The sequence below is a fragment of the Acinonyx jubatus genome, chromosome E3 (genome assembly GCF_027475565.1).
Source record: "Acinonyx jubatus isolate Ajub_Pintada_27869175 chromosome E3, VMU_Ajub_asm_v1.0, whole genome shotgun sequence".
Lineage (NCBI taxonomy): Eukaryota > Metazoa > Chordata > Mammalia > Carnivora > Felidae > Acinonyx > Acinonyx jubatus.
The window spans coordinates 21,205,145-21,225,025 of record NC_069398.1 but is presented as its reverse complement, the minus strand read 5'-3'; the positions used below and the strand labels follow the sequence as shown (position 1 = coordinate 21,225,025).

General features: G+C 39.2%; 1 protein-coding gene across 3 annotated transcripts in view; it reads right to left on the bottom strand.

Annotated features, from left to right (window-relative positions):
- Positions 1 to 19,881, bottom strand: part of LOC106972846 (S-adenosyl-L-methionine-dependent tRNA 4-demethylwyosine synthase TYW1) — a 210,947-nt gene that overhangs the window by 134,986 nt on the left and 56,080 nt on the right. For all 3 annotated transcript variants that reach the window (XM_053213791.1, XM_053213792.1, XM_027041851.2), the window contains one exon: positions 1,207 to 1,325. In XM_053213791.1, coding sequence (XP_053069766.1) covers positions 1,207 to 1,325 — 119 coding nt within the window. The remainder of the gene's footprint in view (positions 1 to 1,206; positions 1,326 to 19,881) is intronic.

The following is a 19,881-nucleotide window of genomic DNA, read 5'->3' as shown; positions in this document are numbered from 1 at the left end:
AATAACAAGCATTTGTGAGGGTGTGGAGAAAAAGGAACTCTGGTGCACAGTTGTTGGGAATGTAAATTGCTACAGCCACTGGGGAAAACAGTGTGGAGATTCTTTAAAAAATTATCAATAAAATTACCATATGATTCAATAATTCCACTACTGAGTATTTACCCAAAGGAAATGAGAAGATACATTCACCCCAGTTTATTGCAGCATTATTTACATCAGCCACAATATGGAAGCAGCCCAAGTGTCCATCAACAGACACTTGGATAAAGAAGATGTGGTGTATACGTACAGTGGAATATTACTCAACCACCAAAAAGAATGAGGTGCTGCTGTGTGCTACAACTTGGACGGACCTCCAGGGTATTATGCTACGTGAAATAAGGCAGACAGAGACAGACAAAGGCCATATATGATTTCATTTATGTGTAGCATCTAAAAACAAAACAAATGAATAAACAAAGATACAAACAAAAAGAATCAGAGCTATAAATACAGAGAACAAACTGATTCAGGTTGTCAGAGAGGAGAGGAATAAGGGATGGGCAAAATGGGTGAAGGAGAGTGATAGATACCGGCTTCCACTTATGGAATGAATAAGTCACAAAAATAAAAGGTGCAGACAAGGAAATAACATTCAAGTGCATTGTAACAATGCTGTATGGTGACGGACGAGAGCTATGCTTGTAAACACAGCATAAGGTATAAACTTGCTGAATCACTGTATCGCACACCTGAATCTACTGTGTGTGTCAACTATATTCAAATTAAAAAAATAATTGAAAAATAATTAACTAATCAAAATCTATGGAACATAGCTGAAGAAGTACTTAGATGAATATTCCTGATTAAGGATTTATAGAAGACTGAATATTAATGAGCTAACAGTCTAATTTAAGTTAGAGAAAGAACAGGGGAGTAAAACAAAAAAAAAAAAATAAATAGACTATTGAACAAGATAACAAAGCTATGATGCAAAGGATTCACAAAGCTAAAATCTATGTCTTCAAAAAGACAAAAACTTGGCAAACTCCTGACAAAATTGGTTGAGGAAAAACAAATGTGTAAATATATAATATTAGAAAAGGAAATGGGGATTACTTCTAAAACCAGCAGAGCTTTAGGTAAATTTGAATGAAAGGCTGAACAGAAACTGATTATTACAGATGGTTACGGATTCGGTCACCACAGCCATTCATTTTTACTTACCGCCAACAGAAGACACATTTATTTGCACATGCCAAGCTTGGGGTAGTTTCCATGCAACGATGGCTTTCGATACCATAGAATGTATGTTTGTAGCAACCTCCTCTCCCTCGGAGCATCGACTGCAAAAGTAAAAAACAAATGATAATTTGAATAAAACCCTCAAGGCAAAGAAAACGCCAAGGCATCATTTTTAAGAAAAAAAGGTGCATTTCATAACCATAAATGCCCCTACGGTATCCGCATGATGCAGAAAATTAACATTATAGTGTTTTGATGGTGCTTTAAATTTTCTAAAACCCAATGAAATAAACCTATGATCCATTAACTCTGAAAGCCCTATAGAGAAGATGGCACTGATGCTTTCATTTTCAAATCCATTCAACCGCTTCAGATAGTATTAGTACAATAATATGTAATACCAAGGGATAGATAAGACGGGCTCCTAGAGGGGAGTAGCACTCCTAAGAAAGAGTATCTCTGCTTTGAGAAAGGGAGAGTGAGTAAGGGAATGCGTCCTAGAGCATATTCTATGTCAACTGAATGGTGGAACTTGAACATACTGAAACTGCTGAGGGGACAAGTGGCATGTGTGTTAAGAGACAGATTTTCCCCCAAAAAGGACACAATTTAATATGTGAGTGGTAAAACTGCGGTGAGTCTAGTAAGAATAAATAATTTGAAGAAATACTGTAAGATAAACTTAGAGTTGGAATCACAAGATATTATCAAGCTTTTTCAGATGTCATCAGAAAACTAGAAACTCTGCAAGATAGGCCTGATTTCGGTAAAAGTGAAACCTGTGAGGAGGCTACGCAAAAAAGATCATGGTGAGTTGGCTCATATTATTGGAGGAAAGGGGAAGAGTGCTAAGGAGGTACAATCAAAGGTATTCTCCATTAGAGAGGCAAAACAAAGTCATCCAGGCAAAATGAAGTCATCCAAGATAATGGAGATGTTGCCTCATCTCAACTGTGACTGAAATATGATGGAATTAACAACAGGAAAAATGAGGAGACACAAGGAGCCCATATGTGTACGTGTGCATGTGTGTATGTGTGTGTATACGCTATACATCAGTGTGCTCTAACATTATAATGCTATCCACAATGAAAGGAAGTTATTAAAAAAATCTACCAGCTTGATTATTATGTTGGTTAATCACAAAGTCTTTTATTTTATTTTTTCCTGATAGAAAAGCGTACTCCAGTCCATCGCATTTGGTACTTGGATTAGGAAAACTAAGGAGCGAAGGAAAAATATTGTTCAAGATAACTACGAATTCTCTTCCAAGTTGCCAATAAAATATCCAGAAGGCAAACAAAACATTCAGATCTTGCAAACAGCACTGAAAACTAAAAATAAAAGCCCACTAAATGCCAAAATCACAGCGTAATTACCACTAAATATCAGGCCAATGGGAAAACAAGGTTGAAGACCTGCACATTTCATTATTTACTGAAAGGTTAATATACCTGAAACATGCCGTGTGTTGAATGTACAATAATGAACAAGACAGAGCCCCAACCATGATCTAGTTTGAGGAGGAAATGGCAAGTAAACAGGCAAAACGTGCAATACTATTATGCTAGGGTGATTGAATCAATCAAGATTCTTTTGCAAGCAACAGAAACGGACTCTGGCTAAAGAAAAGGAATTTGTTAAAAGGACCCCACAGATCACAGAATCTTTAGAAAGGCAGGAACGAAGGACGGCTGTCACAGGACCACCCCTCAATCCCTCAGAAGCCATCTACTGTAGATGCCACCGCTCTGTGGCTACCATGACCACGACCACCCCTGAAATGGAGATGCCTCTGCCACGAGCCCAAGAATGAACCCTCCATGTCCCAGCCCTTCTGTCTCTCACTCCACACTCAAAGTCTTGGGCAAAGAGAATGATCAGCCTTGATGATACTGTTATACCCCCACTGCCAGCACATGGTACCAGCAAACAGTATCTCTCCTCCTTAACTTCTGAAGCAGGCAATGGGCCCCTGCCCTAAACAAAGCTAATTCAAAAGGGAATTCCCCAAACATGAAAAGACCCAGATGCCGGGCAGGGCAAGCAGAGAAAAGACAAATGTCCAGTAAGGTATTACGAGAGCCTGAGAGACAGATGACTGACCCAGCCAGCCTCACCGGACAAGTGACAACTTCCTAGAGGTGTGATGTCCAAACAGCACTGAAGTACTGATGAAAGGATAAAAGGATAAGAGAGACAGAGTCATGTGAGAAGAGGGATGACACGTTTCTCTTTTAAAAACGCTTTTTTTCTGGGGCACCTGGGTGGCTCAGTTAGTTGAGCATCCGACTCGGGGTTTGGGCTCAGGTCATGATCTCCCAACTGAGTTCAAGCCCCATATTGATTCTCTCTCTCTCCCTCTCTCTCTCTGCCCTCCACCACTCATGCTGTCTCTCTGAAAATAAACTTAAAATTTTTAAACTGTTGTTTTTTTCTAAAAGTTGTATAGTTTTACTTTATTTACTGTAGTTCATGGCCCACGTTCAGTTAATTTTTATGTAAGATGTCAAGTTTAAAAGCAACGTGTGTATGTGTGCAGGTACTGCGGGTGTGTGCATTTTGGTGGTGGTTTTCTGCCTGTGGATGTCTAATTATCCCAACATTTGTTGAAAAGGTTATCCTTCCTCCAAGGAATTGCTTTTGCACCTTTGTAAAAAGTCGTTTAGGCATGTTTGTGGGTTTCTTTCTGGGATCTCTAACCTGTTCTGTCGATCTGTGGGTCTGATACGGTAAGCTATAATATCAGGATGTAGGATTCCTCCCATTTTCTTCTTCTTCCTCAACACTGTTTAGGCTCTTCTATTTCTACAAAAACCTTACTGGGATTTTAATAGGAATTACATTAAACCTATAGATCAATTTGGGGAAAACTGACATTTTGCTGTACTGAGTCCTCTAATGAAACAACATTTATTTAGATTTACATTTAGATTTTTATTTACATTTACACTTAGATTTTCATTGATTTCTGATTTGATATCTTGCCTCATTTCTAATGTAAGCATTTAGTGCTGTAAATTTCCCTATGAGCACTGCTTGAGCTACAACCCACGTACAGTTTGTTTTGTTTTTATTACCATTCAGCTGTATGTTTTGTTTTTTTTTTTCCTTTTCTTTTGAAACTTCTTCTTTGACCCAGGGTTTATTTAGAAATGTGTTAATTAAACTCAAAAAACAACAGAGGTTGGAGAGGATGCAGAGAAAGGGGAACACTTTTACACTGTTGGTGGGAATGCAAACTGGCACAGCCACTCTGGAAAACAGTATGAAGGTTCCCCAAAATGTCAACAGGCAATCTCTATCAAAATAACACCAGCATTCTTCACAGAGCTAGAACAAACAATCCTCAAATTTGTATGGAACCAGAAAAGACTCCAAATACCAAAAGCAATCCTGAAAAAGAAAACCAAAGCTGGACGCATCACAATCCCAGACTTCAAGCTGTATTACAAAGCTGTAATCAAGAGAGTATGGTACTGGCACAAAAACAGACACCCAGATCAATGGAACAGAATAGAGAACCCAGAAATGGACCCACAAACACATGGCCAACTAATCTTTGACAAAGCGGGAAAGTATCTAATGGGATAAAGACAGTCTCCTCAGCAAATAGTGCTGGGAAAACTGGACAGCAAAGTGCAGAAAAATGAACCTGGATCACTTTCTTACACCATACACAAAAATAAACTCAAAATAAGATGGGAAGCCATCAAAATCCTCGAGGAGAAAGCAGGCAAAAACCACTTTGACCTCAGCCACAGCAACTTCTTACTCAACACGTCTCTGGAGGCAAGGGAAACAAAAGCAAAAATGAACTGTTTGGGACCTCATCAAAGTAAAAACCTTCTGCACACCAAAGGAAACAATCAGCAAAACTAAAAGGCAACCAACGGAATGGGAGAAGATATTTGCAAATGACATATCAGATAAAGGTTTAGTATCCAAAATCTATAGAGAACTTCTAAAACTCAACACCCAAAAATCAAATAATCCAGTGAAGAAATGAGCAAAACACATGAATAGACACTTCCGCTCCACGTCGCTCATCATCAGGGAAATACAAACCAAAACCACAGTGAGATGCAACCTCACACCTGTCAGCATGGCTAACATTAACAACTCAGGCAACAACAGATGTTGGCAAGGATGTGGAGAAAGAGGATCTCTTTTGCATTGCTGGTGGGAATGCAAGCTGGTGCAGGCACTCAAGAAAACAGTATGGAGGTTCCTTAAAAAATTAAAAATTGAACCACGACCCAGCAATTGCACTACTGGGTATCTATTGAAGGGATACAGGTGTGCTGTTTCGAAGGGGCACATGCACCCCAATGTTTATAGCAGCGCTATCGACAACAGCCAAAGTATGGAAAGAGCCCAAACATCCATCAACGGGTGAATGGATAAAGAAGATGTGGTATAGATATACAATGGAGTATTACTCGGAAATCAAAAAGAATGAAATTTTGCCATTTGCAACTACTTGGATAGAACTAGAGGGTATTAAAAAACTAGTCAGAGAAAGATAAATATCCTATGACTTCACTCATATGAGGAATCTAAGATACTAAATAGATGAACATAAGGGAAAGGAAGCAAAAATAATATAAAAACAGGGTGGCAGACAAAACATATGAGACTCTTAAATATAGAGATCAAACAGAGGGTTGCTGGAGGGGTTGTCGGGGGGGATGGGCTAAATGGGTAAGCAGCATTAAGGAATCTACTCCTGGAATCATTGTTGCACTATATAGGCTAACTTGGATGTATATTTAAAAAATAAATTAATTTTAAAAAATAATAGAACTACCTACAACCCAGCAATTGCATTACTAGGTATTTACCCAAAGGATACAAAAAAGCTGATTCGAAGGGGCACATGCATCCCAATGTTTATAGCAGCATTATCAACAACCAAATTATGGAAAGAGCCCAAATGTCCACCAACTGATGAATGGATAAAGAAGATGTGGTGTATATACACAATGTAATATTACAGAAATCTTGCCATTTAGAACAACATGGATGGAACTAGAGTGTATTATCCTAAGCAAAATAAGTCAGAGAAAGACAAATATTGTATGATTTCACTCATATGTCGAATTTAAGAAACAAAACAGATGAACACAGTGGAAGGGAGGAAAAATAAGATAAAAACAGAGAGGGAGACAAACCATAAGGGACTCTTAAATACAGAGAACTGAGAATTGCTGGAGAGGAGGTGGGTAGAGGGAATGGGTTAAATGGGTCATTGCTATTAAGGACACTTGATGGGATGAGCAGTGGGTATTATATGTAAACGATGAATCACTAAATTCTACTCCTGAAACCAATATTATTAGAAAGAAAGAAAGAAAGAAAGAAAGAAAGAAAGAAAGAAAGAAAGAAAGAAAGAAAGAGAAAAGAGAAGGAAGGAAGGAAGGAAGGAAGGAAGGAAGGAAGGAAGGAAGGAAGGAAGGAAGGAAGGGAGTTAGTTTAATTTCTATATAGTTAGAGATTTACCTTTCGATTCTACTAACTTCTAGCTTGTCCATTATGGTCAGGGAACAACTATATGATTTCAATTCTTGTAAATTCGTTGAGATTGTTCAATGGCCTAGAACATGGTCTGTCCTGGTCAATGTTCCAAAGGCACTTGAAAAAATATGTATTCTGCTGTTGCTGCATGGTATATTCTTTATCTGTCAATTAGATCCTATTAATCAACTATGTTGCTCAGATTTTCTAGAACCTTGTGATTTTTAGTCAAGTAGTTCCAGCAGAGGATGAGAGGGGGTTTCAGAGCCCCCAACAAGAACTGTGAAGTTTTATTTTTATAAATTTCTCCATTCAACTAGGTCAGTTTTGAGCCTCCAATGTTTGGTATATACTCACTTAGTATGGATTATCATTTAATCATTATGAAATGTCATTCTCTGTCTCTAGAGAAAGTGTCTTTGCTCTGAGGTCAACTTAATCTGATATTTACACAGGCAAACCTGCTTTCTGGATTACTGTCAGCATGGTATATGGCTTTCTATCATTTTACTCAACCCACCCATGTCACTAAATTTGAAGGGAGCTTCTCACAGACATCATATCTTGGAGTCCTGTTTTTTTTACAGGACTATTTTGCCAATAGCTATCACTTGATTGGTACACTTAGAATTGTATTTGAAGCAATTACTGATACACTAGCCCTTAAGTCTGCTATTTTATTATGCTTCCTGCTTGTTTCCTCTCATTCTCATACCTGTTACTCTTTCTTGATTTCCTGCAGGTTACTTAAACGTGTTTTGGGATTACATCTTAATTTATCTTGTTTTTTGGTGTATCCTTTTGTAAATATTTGGAGTTGTTTGTAGCTCTTTGTATAGTGTTTGCAGTGGTTATTCTGAGTGTTACATACATATACGTGACATGTATATACTGTATGTATAGTATATTTACATATATACATGACTTATTATAGTCTGCTGGTATTAACATTTTATACCTCAAGTGAAGTATGTAAACATCACTTCAATTCAAGTCCCTTTAACTTTCCCTCTTTTATTTTTTTTTTATTTTCTTAATGTTTATTTATTTTTGAGAGAGAGAGACAGAGTGCGAGCAGGGGAGGGTCAGAGAGAGAGGGAGACACAGAATCCGAAGCAGGCTCCGGGCTCTGAGCTGTCAGCAGAGCTGACATGAACTGAGAATCATGACTTGAGCTGAAGTTAGATGCTTAACTGACTGAGCCACCCAGGCACCACTAACTTTCCCTCTTTTAAATTAAATGTTTTTGCCCTGAGTATTACATGGTATCTTAATTTTTGTTTCAATCATCAAATACGATTTATAAGAATCATGAGAAAAATTATCATCTGCTGCATGGACCCATATTTCTGATCTTCCCATCATTCTTTCTGACTTCCTGCTGCTCTAATAATCTTTCTTCTATCATTTCAGTAGGTTAGAAGAACTTCGTTTACTCAGTTTTTAAGAGCAGATCAGCCAACAACAAATTCTTTGTTCTCTTGCATGCATGTCTGTACTTAATCTTCATTCTGGAAGGACAGCGTGGCCAGATACAGAATTAATGGTCGCCAGCTCTTTTCTTACAACATTTGAAAACCGTACCGCCTCCCTCTGGACTCCATGAATTCAGATGAGAAATCTGGTGCCAAATTAACATTACTACATCATTTATCTCTAGCATCTGTCACGATTTTTTCTTTTTTACTTTTCAGATCCATTAATTCTAAGATCTTGGTGTGGATTTCTTTCGTTTTATCCCACTTGGGGTTTGTGCTCTTTGTTGTTCAGAGGGGGTAAATTCTATTGACCTATCTGTTTACAGATCACTCTGTTGATCTGGTGAGGCCACTGATGCTATCTATCCTCTGTCATCTCCACTCTACTACTGAGCCCATTTGGTTTTTTATTTGTTACTGTGTTTTTCAATTTTAAAATTCCCCCTTGGTTCTTTTTATAATTTCCATTTCTTTGCTGGAATTTTTTATTTTTCATTTGTTTCCAGAGAATTTGTAACTGACTGCTGAAGCATCTGTATGACAGCTGCTTTAAAATCCTTGTCAGATTATTCCATCATCTGATTCATCTGGTGTTGGTATCAGTTCATTATCTTTTCTCGTTCAAGTTGTGATTTTCTTGGTTCTTGGTATGACAGGTGATTTTTATTGCATTCTAGACATTCTGTCTACTATGTCAGGGGACTCTAGATCCTATTTAATTACTTTATTTCAGGAGGCAGTCACTTGAGCATACAGGTCTTTTGTGTGCTGTGGTTCCAGTGTCAAAGTTTAATTTTCCAAACCTTTGCCGTGTAACTTTGCTTGGGATCCCACTCACTGATCTCTGCTGTTACCATCTGCAGAGGTAGAAGGGGTTCCTCTAGGATGGCTCGCTGGGAGGTCTCGAAGGAGTGAGGAGGCCAGGTCAGCTGGCTTCCCAGGGTAGGCTGCTCATGCAGCAAAGTTCCTCCGTGATTGCCCCCGACAACCCCAGGAATTGAGTGGGAGAGGGAATCTTAGGCTCACAGGGACAAAGAGGCTTCCCCAGCTAGACCACTTCCCCACTGATGCCACTTGCCAGGGCCACCCAGCCACCATGTTCTCTCTCCATTGGGAAAGGAAGCCTCAGGCCCTGCAGGGATGGAAAGCATTTCACAAGTCAGGTCACTTGTTGGAAAAGTAGGTGGTGGGAAGGGATCTCTCTCTTTCCACTTTCACTTGGCCACCCTTAACAGGAAAGCAGAATTTCAGGTCCAACAGGAATGGAGACCACTTGTGCTAGCCACTTCCTGTTAGTGGGACTCCCAGCTGATCTCCTTGGCAGTGGTACTGGGCCTGCCCGATCCTGTTGGAGGGACTCTCGTTCCATACCGGGAATAAATGAGCCTCCTTAGGTGGTTTTCTGTTGCAAGATTAAGGATTAGGAAACATGGGGTTTGAGTTGCGCTCAGAGATGGGAGATGTAAAACATCCTGCTGCTGTACTGCTCCTCCACTCCTGGGGTCTCGAACCAGGCAGCCTTCCTCTTACCACCTTTCAAAGTTCTCATCTGGTTTTTGTTTCCCAGGGTTCCAGGGTTGTGCACAGCAGGAAGGAACAGGGAGAAAGGGGTTTCTGCCCTCTTGTCCAGACCACAAATCCTCAGACATTACATTTTGAAAGGAAGTACTCTCACATCTGAAAACTAGTAAATAAGCAGGCTGGAAAGGGAACAAGATCTGAGAGTAACACATACTTAGAATTAAATCTATGTGATGGATCTGGGTGGAAATTATAGATAGCCTCAGATTCATTAATCCATGAATTCTTGGCGTCAAACGGCAAATGAGAGCCTGAGAAAATACAACGGCAGCCAGCAGCCACACTGAATGAATGCAGAACACTATCAGCAGGCAGGCTCTGTGCACATCAATTTGGAGATGGGGGTGCAGGGAGAAGAATGGAGGTGGGATGCTGAGAGACAGATCTCCATGGGTCTCTCTCCCTCTGAATATCTTGCAAGCAGCACTAATTGCCCTCTAGACTATCTTTTCAAAAAGGTTTGTATAGCAAAGAGCCTTAGAAGATCTACTGTCTCTCTAGAGCAAACCACATATCTGTTTATTGTCCAGGATAATAAAGATGTGTCCCTCTATGGCAAAGGTCAGGCAGGAATATCATCAACTATAAAAGTTTCATTTTCCTTAAACTTGGGGTTCCTCTCCTGTAACATACATAACACATGTTACCTGGCCCTTCTACAGCTGCTTCACAGGAACTGGGGGCTCAGGAACCAGAGCAAATAATGATATTCTGGCTACAGCTATTATTATAATGTACCATCCATGCTCTCTGCCAGCATCCATGACACTCTAGCCGGCTAACCTGTTAGCTTGCAAGAAGGGTAAAATTTCAGACTCTAATTTGTGACAGAGAATGGAGAATTCAATGCAGACGTCAATAAACTATAGTCCACGGGACAAAAACATCCATTTCTGTAAATAAAGTCTTGTCGGAACACTGTCACCCAAACTTGTTTACTTACTGCCTATGGCTGCTTTTCTGCTACAATGGCAGAACCAAGAAGTCACAACACAGATCAGATGACCCACAAATGTTAAAAAGTCAGTACCTGGCCCTTCAAGGAAAACTCTGCTGGCCCCTGACTTAGATATTTCTTTCATTTTCTAGAACAAAATAAATTCCAAACTGATTAAACTGTTAAAAAAGTACAAATGGGAGAAGAATTGGGGGAAAGGTGGAGGGGCAGAGCTGGAATCAGTCCCCCGACCTGGACAACATCTGCACTGGCAGAATCTATCTGATGGAACTATTTCGGAACTCACTGCTGAAGGCTTGCAACTTCCAGGTAAAGGCTGGAACAGTTCATTTCAGCTCTTAGCACAGTAGGAGCTCCCCAGCCCCCAGCCCCAGCCATTTGGCAGACAGCTGTGCATGTGTTCCCGGGGCAGCTTGCACATAGCTAGGGCAGGCAAAAAGGACCCTGTCCTGCAAAATACTGGGGACCTGTGTTCTGACCACTAATTGCAGCTTCTGATCACGGAGGTACAGAGAGGTGCGCGGCCATCGTTGCTCCTCTCCCCATTTTTGCAGGGCCCTACCCCTCCAGCTCAAGTGACTGCCAGGAGATTGGAAGGACCACTACCTATTTTGATCCCCCTTGACTTTTCGCTGTCACCCTTTCGGGAGCCAGATGTTAAAAAGTAGGATATTCAAAACAACTGAATATCACCTTCAGGGGAAAATAGAAAGTTACTGTGCGTGTCCAAGGAAAGGCTCAGGAAACATAGTTAACACATTAAGTTTACACCTCAGCCTAATCATTACAGAGAGAGCATACAAAACTCAATAAAACAAAAACAACAACAAAAAACAGCAAACCCTGTACAAAGGGGAGAATCTGATTTCCAGAGTTACCACGCGATGAGCTTCAAATGTCCACAACAGAGACACAGGAAGTATGTCCCATTCAAAGGGAAAAAAATAATTCAACAGAACCTATTCCTGAAAAATACTTTATAGCAGATACATTAGACAGACTTTAAAAACACTGTCCTAAAGATGCTCCAAGAACTACAGGAAGACGTGGAAAAAATCAACAAAACAACATATGAACAAAATGGAAATATCAGTAAAGAGCTAAGAAGCCTAAAAAGAAACCAAAAAGAAATTCTGGAGCTGAAAAGTATAATAATTGAAATGAAAAATTCACTAGAGATACTCAAGGGCAGATTTGAGCAGGCAGAAGAATCAGTGAACTTGGAGGTAAGAAGATGGAAATTACCAAGGCTGAGGAGCACAAAGAAAAGTGAAAAGAGCTCAAGGGACCTGTGGGACACATCAGGCAGAACAAAACGCACTTCGCAGGTGCCCCAGGAGAAAAGAGCCGGAGGCAGAGAGAATATATGAAGAAATAGTAGCTGGAAACTTCCCAAATTTGATGACAGTCATAAATATAAACATCTGAGAAACTCAACAAACTCCAAGTAAGATGAACTCAAAGAGACCTACACCAAGACACATTATACTCGAAGTTTCCAAAGGGAAAGACAAAGAATCAACCTTGAAAGTGGCAAGAGAAAAGTGAATCATCACATACAAGGGAGCATTCATAAGATTATGGGCAGATTTCTCATCTGAAACTCAGGGGGTCAGAAGGCAATGGACCAATATACTCAAAGTGCTAAAAGGAAAAAAACACTATAAACCAAGAATCCTATATCTGGCAAAACTGTCCTTCAGAAGTGAGGGAGAAATCAAGACATTTCCAGAGGAATAAAAGTTGAGGCAGTTCATGACCACTAGACCTGCCCCGAGCATTTCTTGCTCAAGGGATTCCTGCAGGTGAAATGAAAGAACAGCAGGCAGGACCCCAAAGCCAGACAGAGACGTAAAGTTCTCAATAAAGGTAAATATAGGGGAATTGTGAAAGCTGGTGTTATTGTAACAATGGTTTGTAGCTTTTTTTTCCTACTTGATTTAAGAGACTAATATGTGTAAAAAAAATTATTAGTGTAAGGCTGGTATTACTGTAACTTTGGTTTATAATTCCAAATCTTATTCTCTACATGATTTAGATGACTGCATTTAAAGGAGTTATTAGTTTACATTTCTGGGCTCACAATGTGTAAAGATGTAATTTTGTGGCACCAATAACTGAAAAGGGTGGAGACAGAGCTATAAAGGTGCAGTTTTTGTATGTTATTGAAGTTAAGCTACAATAAATTTAAATTAAAATGTTATAACTTTAAGATGTGAAATGTTATCCCCATGGTAACCACAAAGAAAACAGCTATAGAATATACACAAAAGGAAATTAAGAAGAAATTTAAACATTTCACTACAAAAAAATCACTAAAAAAGACAAAAAGGTAGGAAATGAGGGACAAAAATGCAGTAGGGCACACAGGAAAAAAAAAAAGAGCACAACGACAGAAGTAAGCCCCCCTTATAGTAATTACTTTAAATTTAAATGGATTAAATTCTAATCAAAAGATGGGAGATTGGCAGAATGCATAAAAATACATGATCCAGGGGCACCTGAGTGGCTTGGTCGGTTAAGACTCTGACTAGTGGTTTCAGCTGAGGTTATGATCTCATGGTTCTTGAGTTCGAGCCCCGCATTGGGATTCTCCCTCTCCCTCCCCAGCTTGCTCAAAATGAACTTAAAAAAAAAAAAAAAACAACTACACAATCCAACTCTGCTGTATACAAGAGACTCACTGTACATCCACAGACACACACAGGTCAGAAGTTAAAGGATGGAAAGATATTCTGTGCAAACAGTAACCATAAGAGAGCAGGAGTGGCTATACTCTCATCAGACAAAAAAGACTTCAAATCAAAAAAAGATTACATTGGGGCATCTGACTTCAGCTCAGGTCACGATCTCACAGCTCGTGGGTTCAAGCCCCACATCAGGCTCTGTCAGCAAAGAGCCTGGACCCTGCTTCAGATTCTGTGTCTCCCTATCTCTGCCCCTCCTCTGCTCGTGCTCTGTGTGTGTCTCTCTCTCAAAAATAAATAAGTATTTTAAAAAGTTAAAAAAAAAAAAAGATTACAAGGAACCAAAGACATTATATATTATAAAAGATTCAAAACAGCAAGATATAACAATTATAGACATTTATACACCAAATGACAGATCTTCAAAATATATGAAGCAGAAATGGATAGAGTTGGAGGGAGAAAGACAGCTCTACAATAACTGTTGGAGACTTCAATGAAGAGAACAACCAGAGAGAAGACAAGGAAGGAAACACAGGACTTCACAAAAAAGACCAGCTAGATCTAAGAGATGTATGCAGAACACTCCACACAATTAACAACAGATACACATTCTTCTCCATTACACATCCGACATTTCTAGAATAGACCATTAATTAGGCCAAAAATAAAGTCTTAACAGATTTTTTTAATTTTTTAAACACTTATTTATTATATTATTGAGAGAGCGACAGAGCATGAGTATGGGAGGGGCAGAGAAAGAGGGAAACACAGAATCTGAAGCAGGCTCCAGGCTCTGAGCTGTCAGCACAGAGCCCAATGCGGGGATCTAACTCACAAACCGGGAGATCATGAACTGAGCCAAAGTCAAACACTCAACAGACTGAGCCACCCAGGCACCCCAAGTCTTAATAGATTTTAAGAGATAGAGATCATACCAACTATCTTCTCTGACCACAATGCAATGGAGTTAGAAATCAGTAACATAAAGAAAACTGGAAAGTTCACAAAATTATGGAAATTAAACTGCACACTTTACACTTTTAAACAACCAATGGATCAAAGAAGAAATCAAAAGAGAAATTAGAAAATACTTAAGAGATGAATGAAAATGAAAAACAAACATACCAAAATTTATGGGATGCATCAAAAGCAGTGCTAAGGGAGAAATTTACAGCTATAAATGCTTATATTAGGAAGGAAGGAAGGAAGGAAGGAAGGAAGGAAGGAAGGAAGGAAGGAAGGAAGGAAGGAAGGAGGGAAGGAAGGAAGGAAGGAGTTCAAATCAACAACCTAACTTTACAACTTAAGGAATTAGAAAAAGAATGAACAGGGCGCCTGTGGCTCAGTCGGTTGAGTTTCCGACTTCAGCTCAGGTCATGATCTCACGGTCTGTGAGTTCAAGCCCCGCGTCAGTCTCTGTGCTAACAGCTCAGAGCCTGGAGCCTGCTTCAGATTCTGTGTCTCCCTCTCTCTCTGACCCTCCCCCATTCATGCTCTGTCTCTCTCTGTCTCAAAAATAAAATAAAACATTTAAAAAAAATGTTTTAATAAAAAAAAAAGAATGAACAAATCCAAAACTAGCAGAAGGAATGAAATAATGATGATTAGATCAATGAAACAGACAATAGAAAAACAACAGATAAAAATCAACAAAACAAAAGTGCATTTTTCAAAAAGACTGACAAAAATCAACAAACCTTTAGCTACATGGGACTAAAAAAAAGAGAGAAGACTAAAATCAGTAATGAAAGTGGGGACATTACTACCAATTCTAAAGAAATAAAAGATATGAGAGTACTATGAACAAATGTATGCCAAGAAATTGGATAAACTAGCTGAAATGGACAAATTTCTAGAAACACAAAACCTACCAGAAATCACAAAGAAAAAGAAAACCTGTATAAGACCTATCGCTAATAAGAAGACTGAATCAGTAATCACCAATCTCCCAGCAACCACAACAAAAGCCCAAGATCTGATTTCTTCACTGGGTGAATTCTACCAAGGACTTAAAGAACTAATACCAATCAAAAAATGGGCAAAGAATAGACATTTCCCCAAAGAAAATACACAAATGGCCAACAAGCGCGTGAAAAGATGCTCACCAACACTAACAATCAGGGAATGCAAATCAGAACTACAATGATACCTCACATCCATTAGGATGGCTATCATCCAAAACCAAAAACAAAGCAAGTGTTGGTGAGGATGTACAAAACTGGAACCCCTGTATACTGTTGATGGGAATGCAAAATGGTATAGCTCCAGTGTTAAACAGTATGGATGCTCCGCAAACAACTAAAAATTGAATTCCCATATAACCCAGCAATTCCACTTTTGTGGATGTAGCCAAAAGATTTGAAAACAGGATCAAAGAGATATTTGTACACCCATGTTCACAGTAGCATTATTCATAACAGCTAAAACATGGAAGCAACCCAAGTGTTTATCAACACAAAAATGGATAAAGAAAAATATGATATATGTACATACAGTGGAATATTATTCAAACTTAAAAAGGAAAGAAATTCTAACACATGCCACAACATGGATGAACCCTGAGGACACTATGCTAAGTCAAATAAGCCAGTCACAAAAAGACCAACACTGTATGATTTCACTTATTTGAGATACTCAGAGTAGTCAAAATCATAGAAGCAGAAAATATGGTGGTTGCCAGGGGCTGTGGAGAGGGAAGAATGGGAAGTTAGTGTTTAATAGGTATAAAGTTTGTTTTGCAAGATTAGGACTTATGGGGATGGATGGCGGTGACAGCTGCATAAGGTAAAGTATTTAATACCACTGAACCATATACTTAAAAGTGGCTAAGTTGGGAAACTTTAACAGAATAAAAAAAAAAAAACTTAGTCTTAAAAAGTAGTACAAAGACAGAAGTCACTAGGGGGGCCTGGGTGGCTCGGTCAGTTAACCATCCAACTTCAGCTCAGGTCATGACCTCATGGTTCATTGGTTCGAGGCTGAGTCAGGCTCTGTGCTGACAGCTCAGAGCCTGGAGCCTGCTTCGGATTCTGTGACTCCTTCTCTCTCTGCCCCTCCCACACACACTCTTTCTCTCTCAAAAATAAATAAACATTAAAAAATTAAAAAAAAAAAAAGAAGTCACCATTTTCTAAATCCCTGGGTGAGAAAGAATTCCATAAGCTTAAAAAAATAGAAAAAACCACAAAGGTAACATTAAATGAATAAAAATAAACAAAAATATAAAATTTAAGCACATCAAACAACAACCACCACCTCCAAAGGGGCAAAAAATAGACTAGGAAAAAATTTTTTTTTTCAATTTTCTCTTTTTAAAGCTTATTTATTTTGAGAGAGACAGAGATAGCACAAATTAGGGAGGGGCAGAGAGAGAGAGAATCCCAAGTCCCGATGTGGGGCTCGAACCCACAAAGCTGCAAGATCATGACCTGAGCTGAAACAAGAGTCACACGCTTAATAACTGACTGAGCCATCCAGGCACCCCTAGGAAAAATTATTTCAATAAATGATAGATCCAGACTTTAACAGCTTTACAAACTGTTACAAATTTCATAGGAAATTATAAGGAAAGATAGTTAGCAAACCTTTTCCATTTGTAATATCATTTCTAGGACTCTAAATAATCTAAATGCACACAAAGCTTTATATAAAAACACATTCTTCACATAATTGCTTATATTAGAGGGGGAAAAAAACACACATCACCAGGTGAATGCCAAATTAAATTATGGCACTTTCATCAATAATTACATAGTCACTATGCTTCGGAAAGATTTTTCAATAGGAAAAATGCTTGTTATAATGTTCAGTGAAAAAAATTGATACAAAATTTCATATACAACATGATTTCAAATACATAAAAACATGCATAAAGGTGAATAGTAAAAAAAGGCTGAAAGAAAATACACTTTAAGATTTATGTAAGGTAGAATGTAAGTTTTATTTTCTATATTTTTATTTTTTACAAAAGGACATGTGTTATTTTAATAATAAACAAAAGCAGTTTTGCTAAGGAAAAATGATTTGAATGAGAAACTTGCATAGCATCATCCACAAGTCTGTGAATCTTTTCACTAAATATAAGGTCACAGATTTAAGCACCGTCTGATTATATTTTTTCGCCAGAATGTGCTAGCTTTTCCAACTGCTATCTGCGTAATTCATCACCATGCACCCTACTTCACACTATTCTCAAGTGCTGACGATGTGCTTTTTCACCACTTACTTGTGGCTGAGCATTTCAATAAGACTTATAGACATTCCCCTCCCACAACTGATTGTGTTCTGGCAGAACTCACTGCATGGGAACAATTATACGAATAACTGGGAATTTCTCATCAGAAACCAATGAAGACCAGACAACCATGGAGCAGTATCTCTGAAGTGCTAAAAGAAAGGCTGTCAACCCACAATTCTACACGCAGCAAAAACAAAGAATGAAAGCAAAATACCAACATCCTCAGGTCAAGAAAAACTAAGAATTCACTGCCACCTGACCTACTCTGAGACATACTAAAGGAAGCCAAGGCAGACAGATGGGGAAAGGCTAGTATGCAACCACTAATCAAAACAAAGCTAGGATATCTGAATTAACATCAGACAATTTAACTTCTAAACAAGGACCCCTACCATAGGTAACAAGGGACGTTACATAATGATAAAAGTGTAGATTCACCATGCAGACCTAAGAATCCTAAGTGTGAATGTACCTAACATCAGAGCTTCAACGTACATGAGGCAAAAACTGATACAAAAGAAACGGGCAAATCCACAATGAGAGCTGGAGTTTTCCACACTCCTCTCTAACAGAACGAGACTGAAAATCTGTAAGGATACAAAAACTATTGCCAAGTCAACCTCTGATCTGGGTTTGGGTTTACTGGAGTTTTATCTGGGGCTGGGGAGAGGGAAACAGGAAAAGACGTACAGGAAAGACAGGAGAGGGACCCTTTTCACCAAGCTGAATTACAAAATCAGTGAAGGCAGGCATCTCTCACATCCCCATTACCTTGCACTTGTCTCTGAGCACAGAGAATATATGCCGACAGACTAACCATGGGTATAGCACAGCCACATTTCCATTTCTCCTACTCCCTGTGCCATGTGACTTGTGATTTTTCTATAATACCTTTGCTACTTAACAGTAGTAAAGCCACAACCACAAAGGAAAGTAAAAGGGCCATATCATACGTGATATATGCTATACATAAATGCTATATATGATATATATGGCATATACATTTACATATATATTTATGATAAATACATATTTCTTTTCCAGACTGCAGTGGTAAAGACAGGAAAATACACTCTCAATTAAAGTGACCACCAAATAGGCAAGTCCTCCTCCATCGGTATCCTTACAAGGTCATGATTTCCTGCTGAAAGAACCTCCTACTCCCCGCAACTCCATTCAGATGACAGAGGTTTAGAAAACGAAGATGGCAAAGCCACAAAACTTGACAGAATGCTTGCCAGGCCCTTTGTCTTTCAAGCAAATACCCCTTGACACAGAACCAAGAAAAGAAAAAAAGAGAATAAACCCCACTTCCTGTCCTGTTCTCCACATTCTCATCTATATCTATGTCTATACGATGAGAGTTGCCACACACAGGTGTGTAACACCCACCATGTCAGCAGCAAACCATGACCACTTCCTTATAAGGAGCCAATATCATCTGGTTCCAGTACCTACGCACTGGCCCGAAACTCAGTGGCTTAATACAACACCGATCTGCTATTTTCCCTGTTAATTCTGTGGGTCAGTTGGGTGGTTTCCCCACTCCCTATAGGGTCTGTGCTAAGGTTACTCATACAGCTGGAACAAGAGGCAGTCTGGCTGGGGCTACACATCCCAGAAGACCTCACTCACATGTCTGACACTGGATGCTGGCTCGGGGGGCCCTTGCTCCTTTCCCCCATTAGTTTAGACTGGCTTCTTTAGAGCACAACAGCTGGGTTCTCGGAGGAAGCCTTCCAAAAGGAGAAGCCTCGATGTCCAAGCACCTAGCAGGCCTCCGCTTGCACTGTGCTTGCTCACAGCCCAACAGCCCAAGTAGGTCCAATGGCCAAGCCTAGAGTCCTTGTGAGAGAGGATTGCAAGAGTGTGACTATTGGGAGTCATGGTTCACTGAGGGCTGCCCAGTTAATAGACTCCTACATCATTTATACCAATTACGTTCACTCCAAGCCTGAAGGCAAAAATTCTACACATCACAATTTATTAGTTTTCAAAGAGCTTTCACACTCAATATAACCGCTAATAGCTCTAGATCAATTTTTGGCTTATTATAACAAAATCCTTTTAATATATGGTGATTACTGCAGCTCTCTGGGTAGACAGGCAAATATTCTGATTTTAGATATTTAAGATATGTTTACTTAATACACAATCACCATATTCTGTGCTAAGTGATTTAGAGGAAAAATGAAT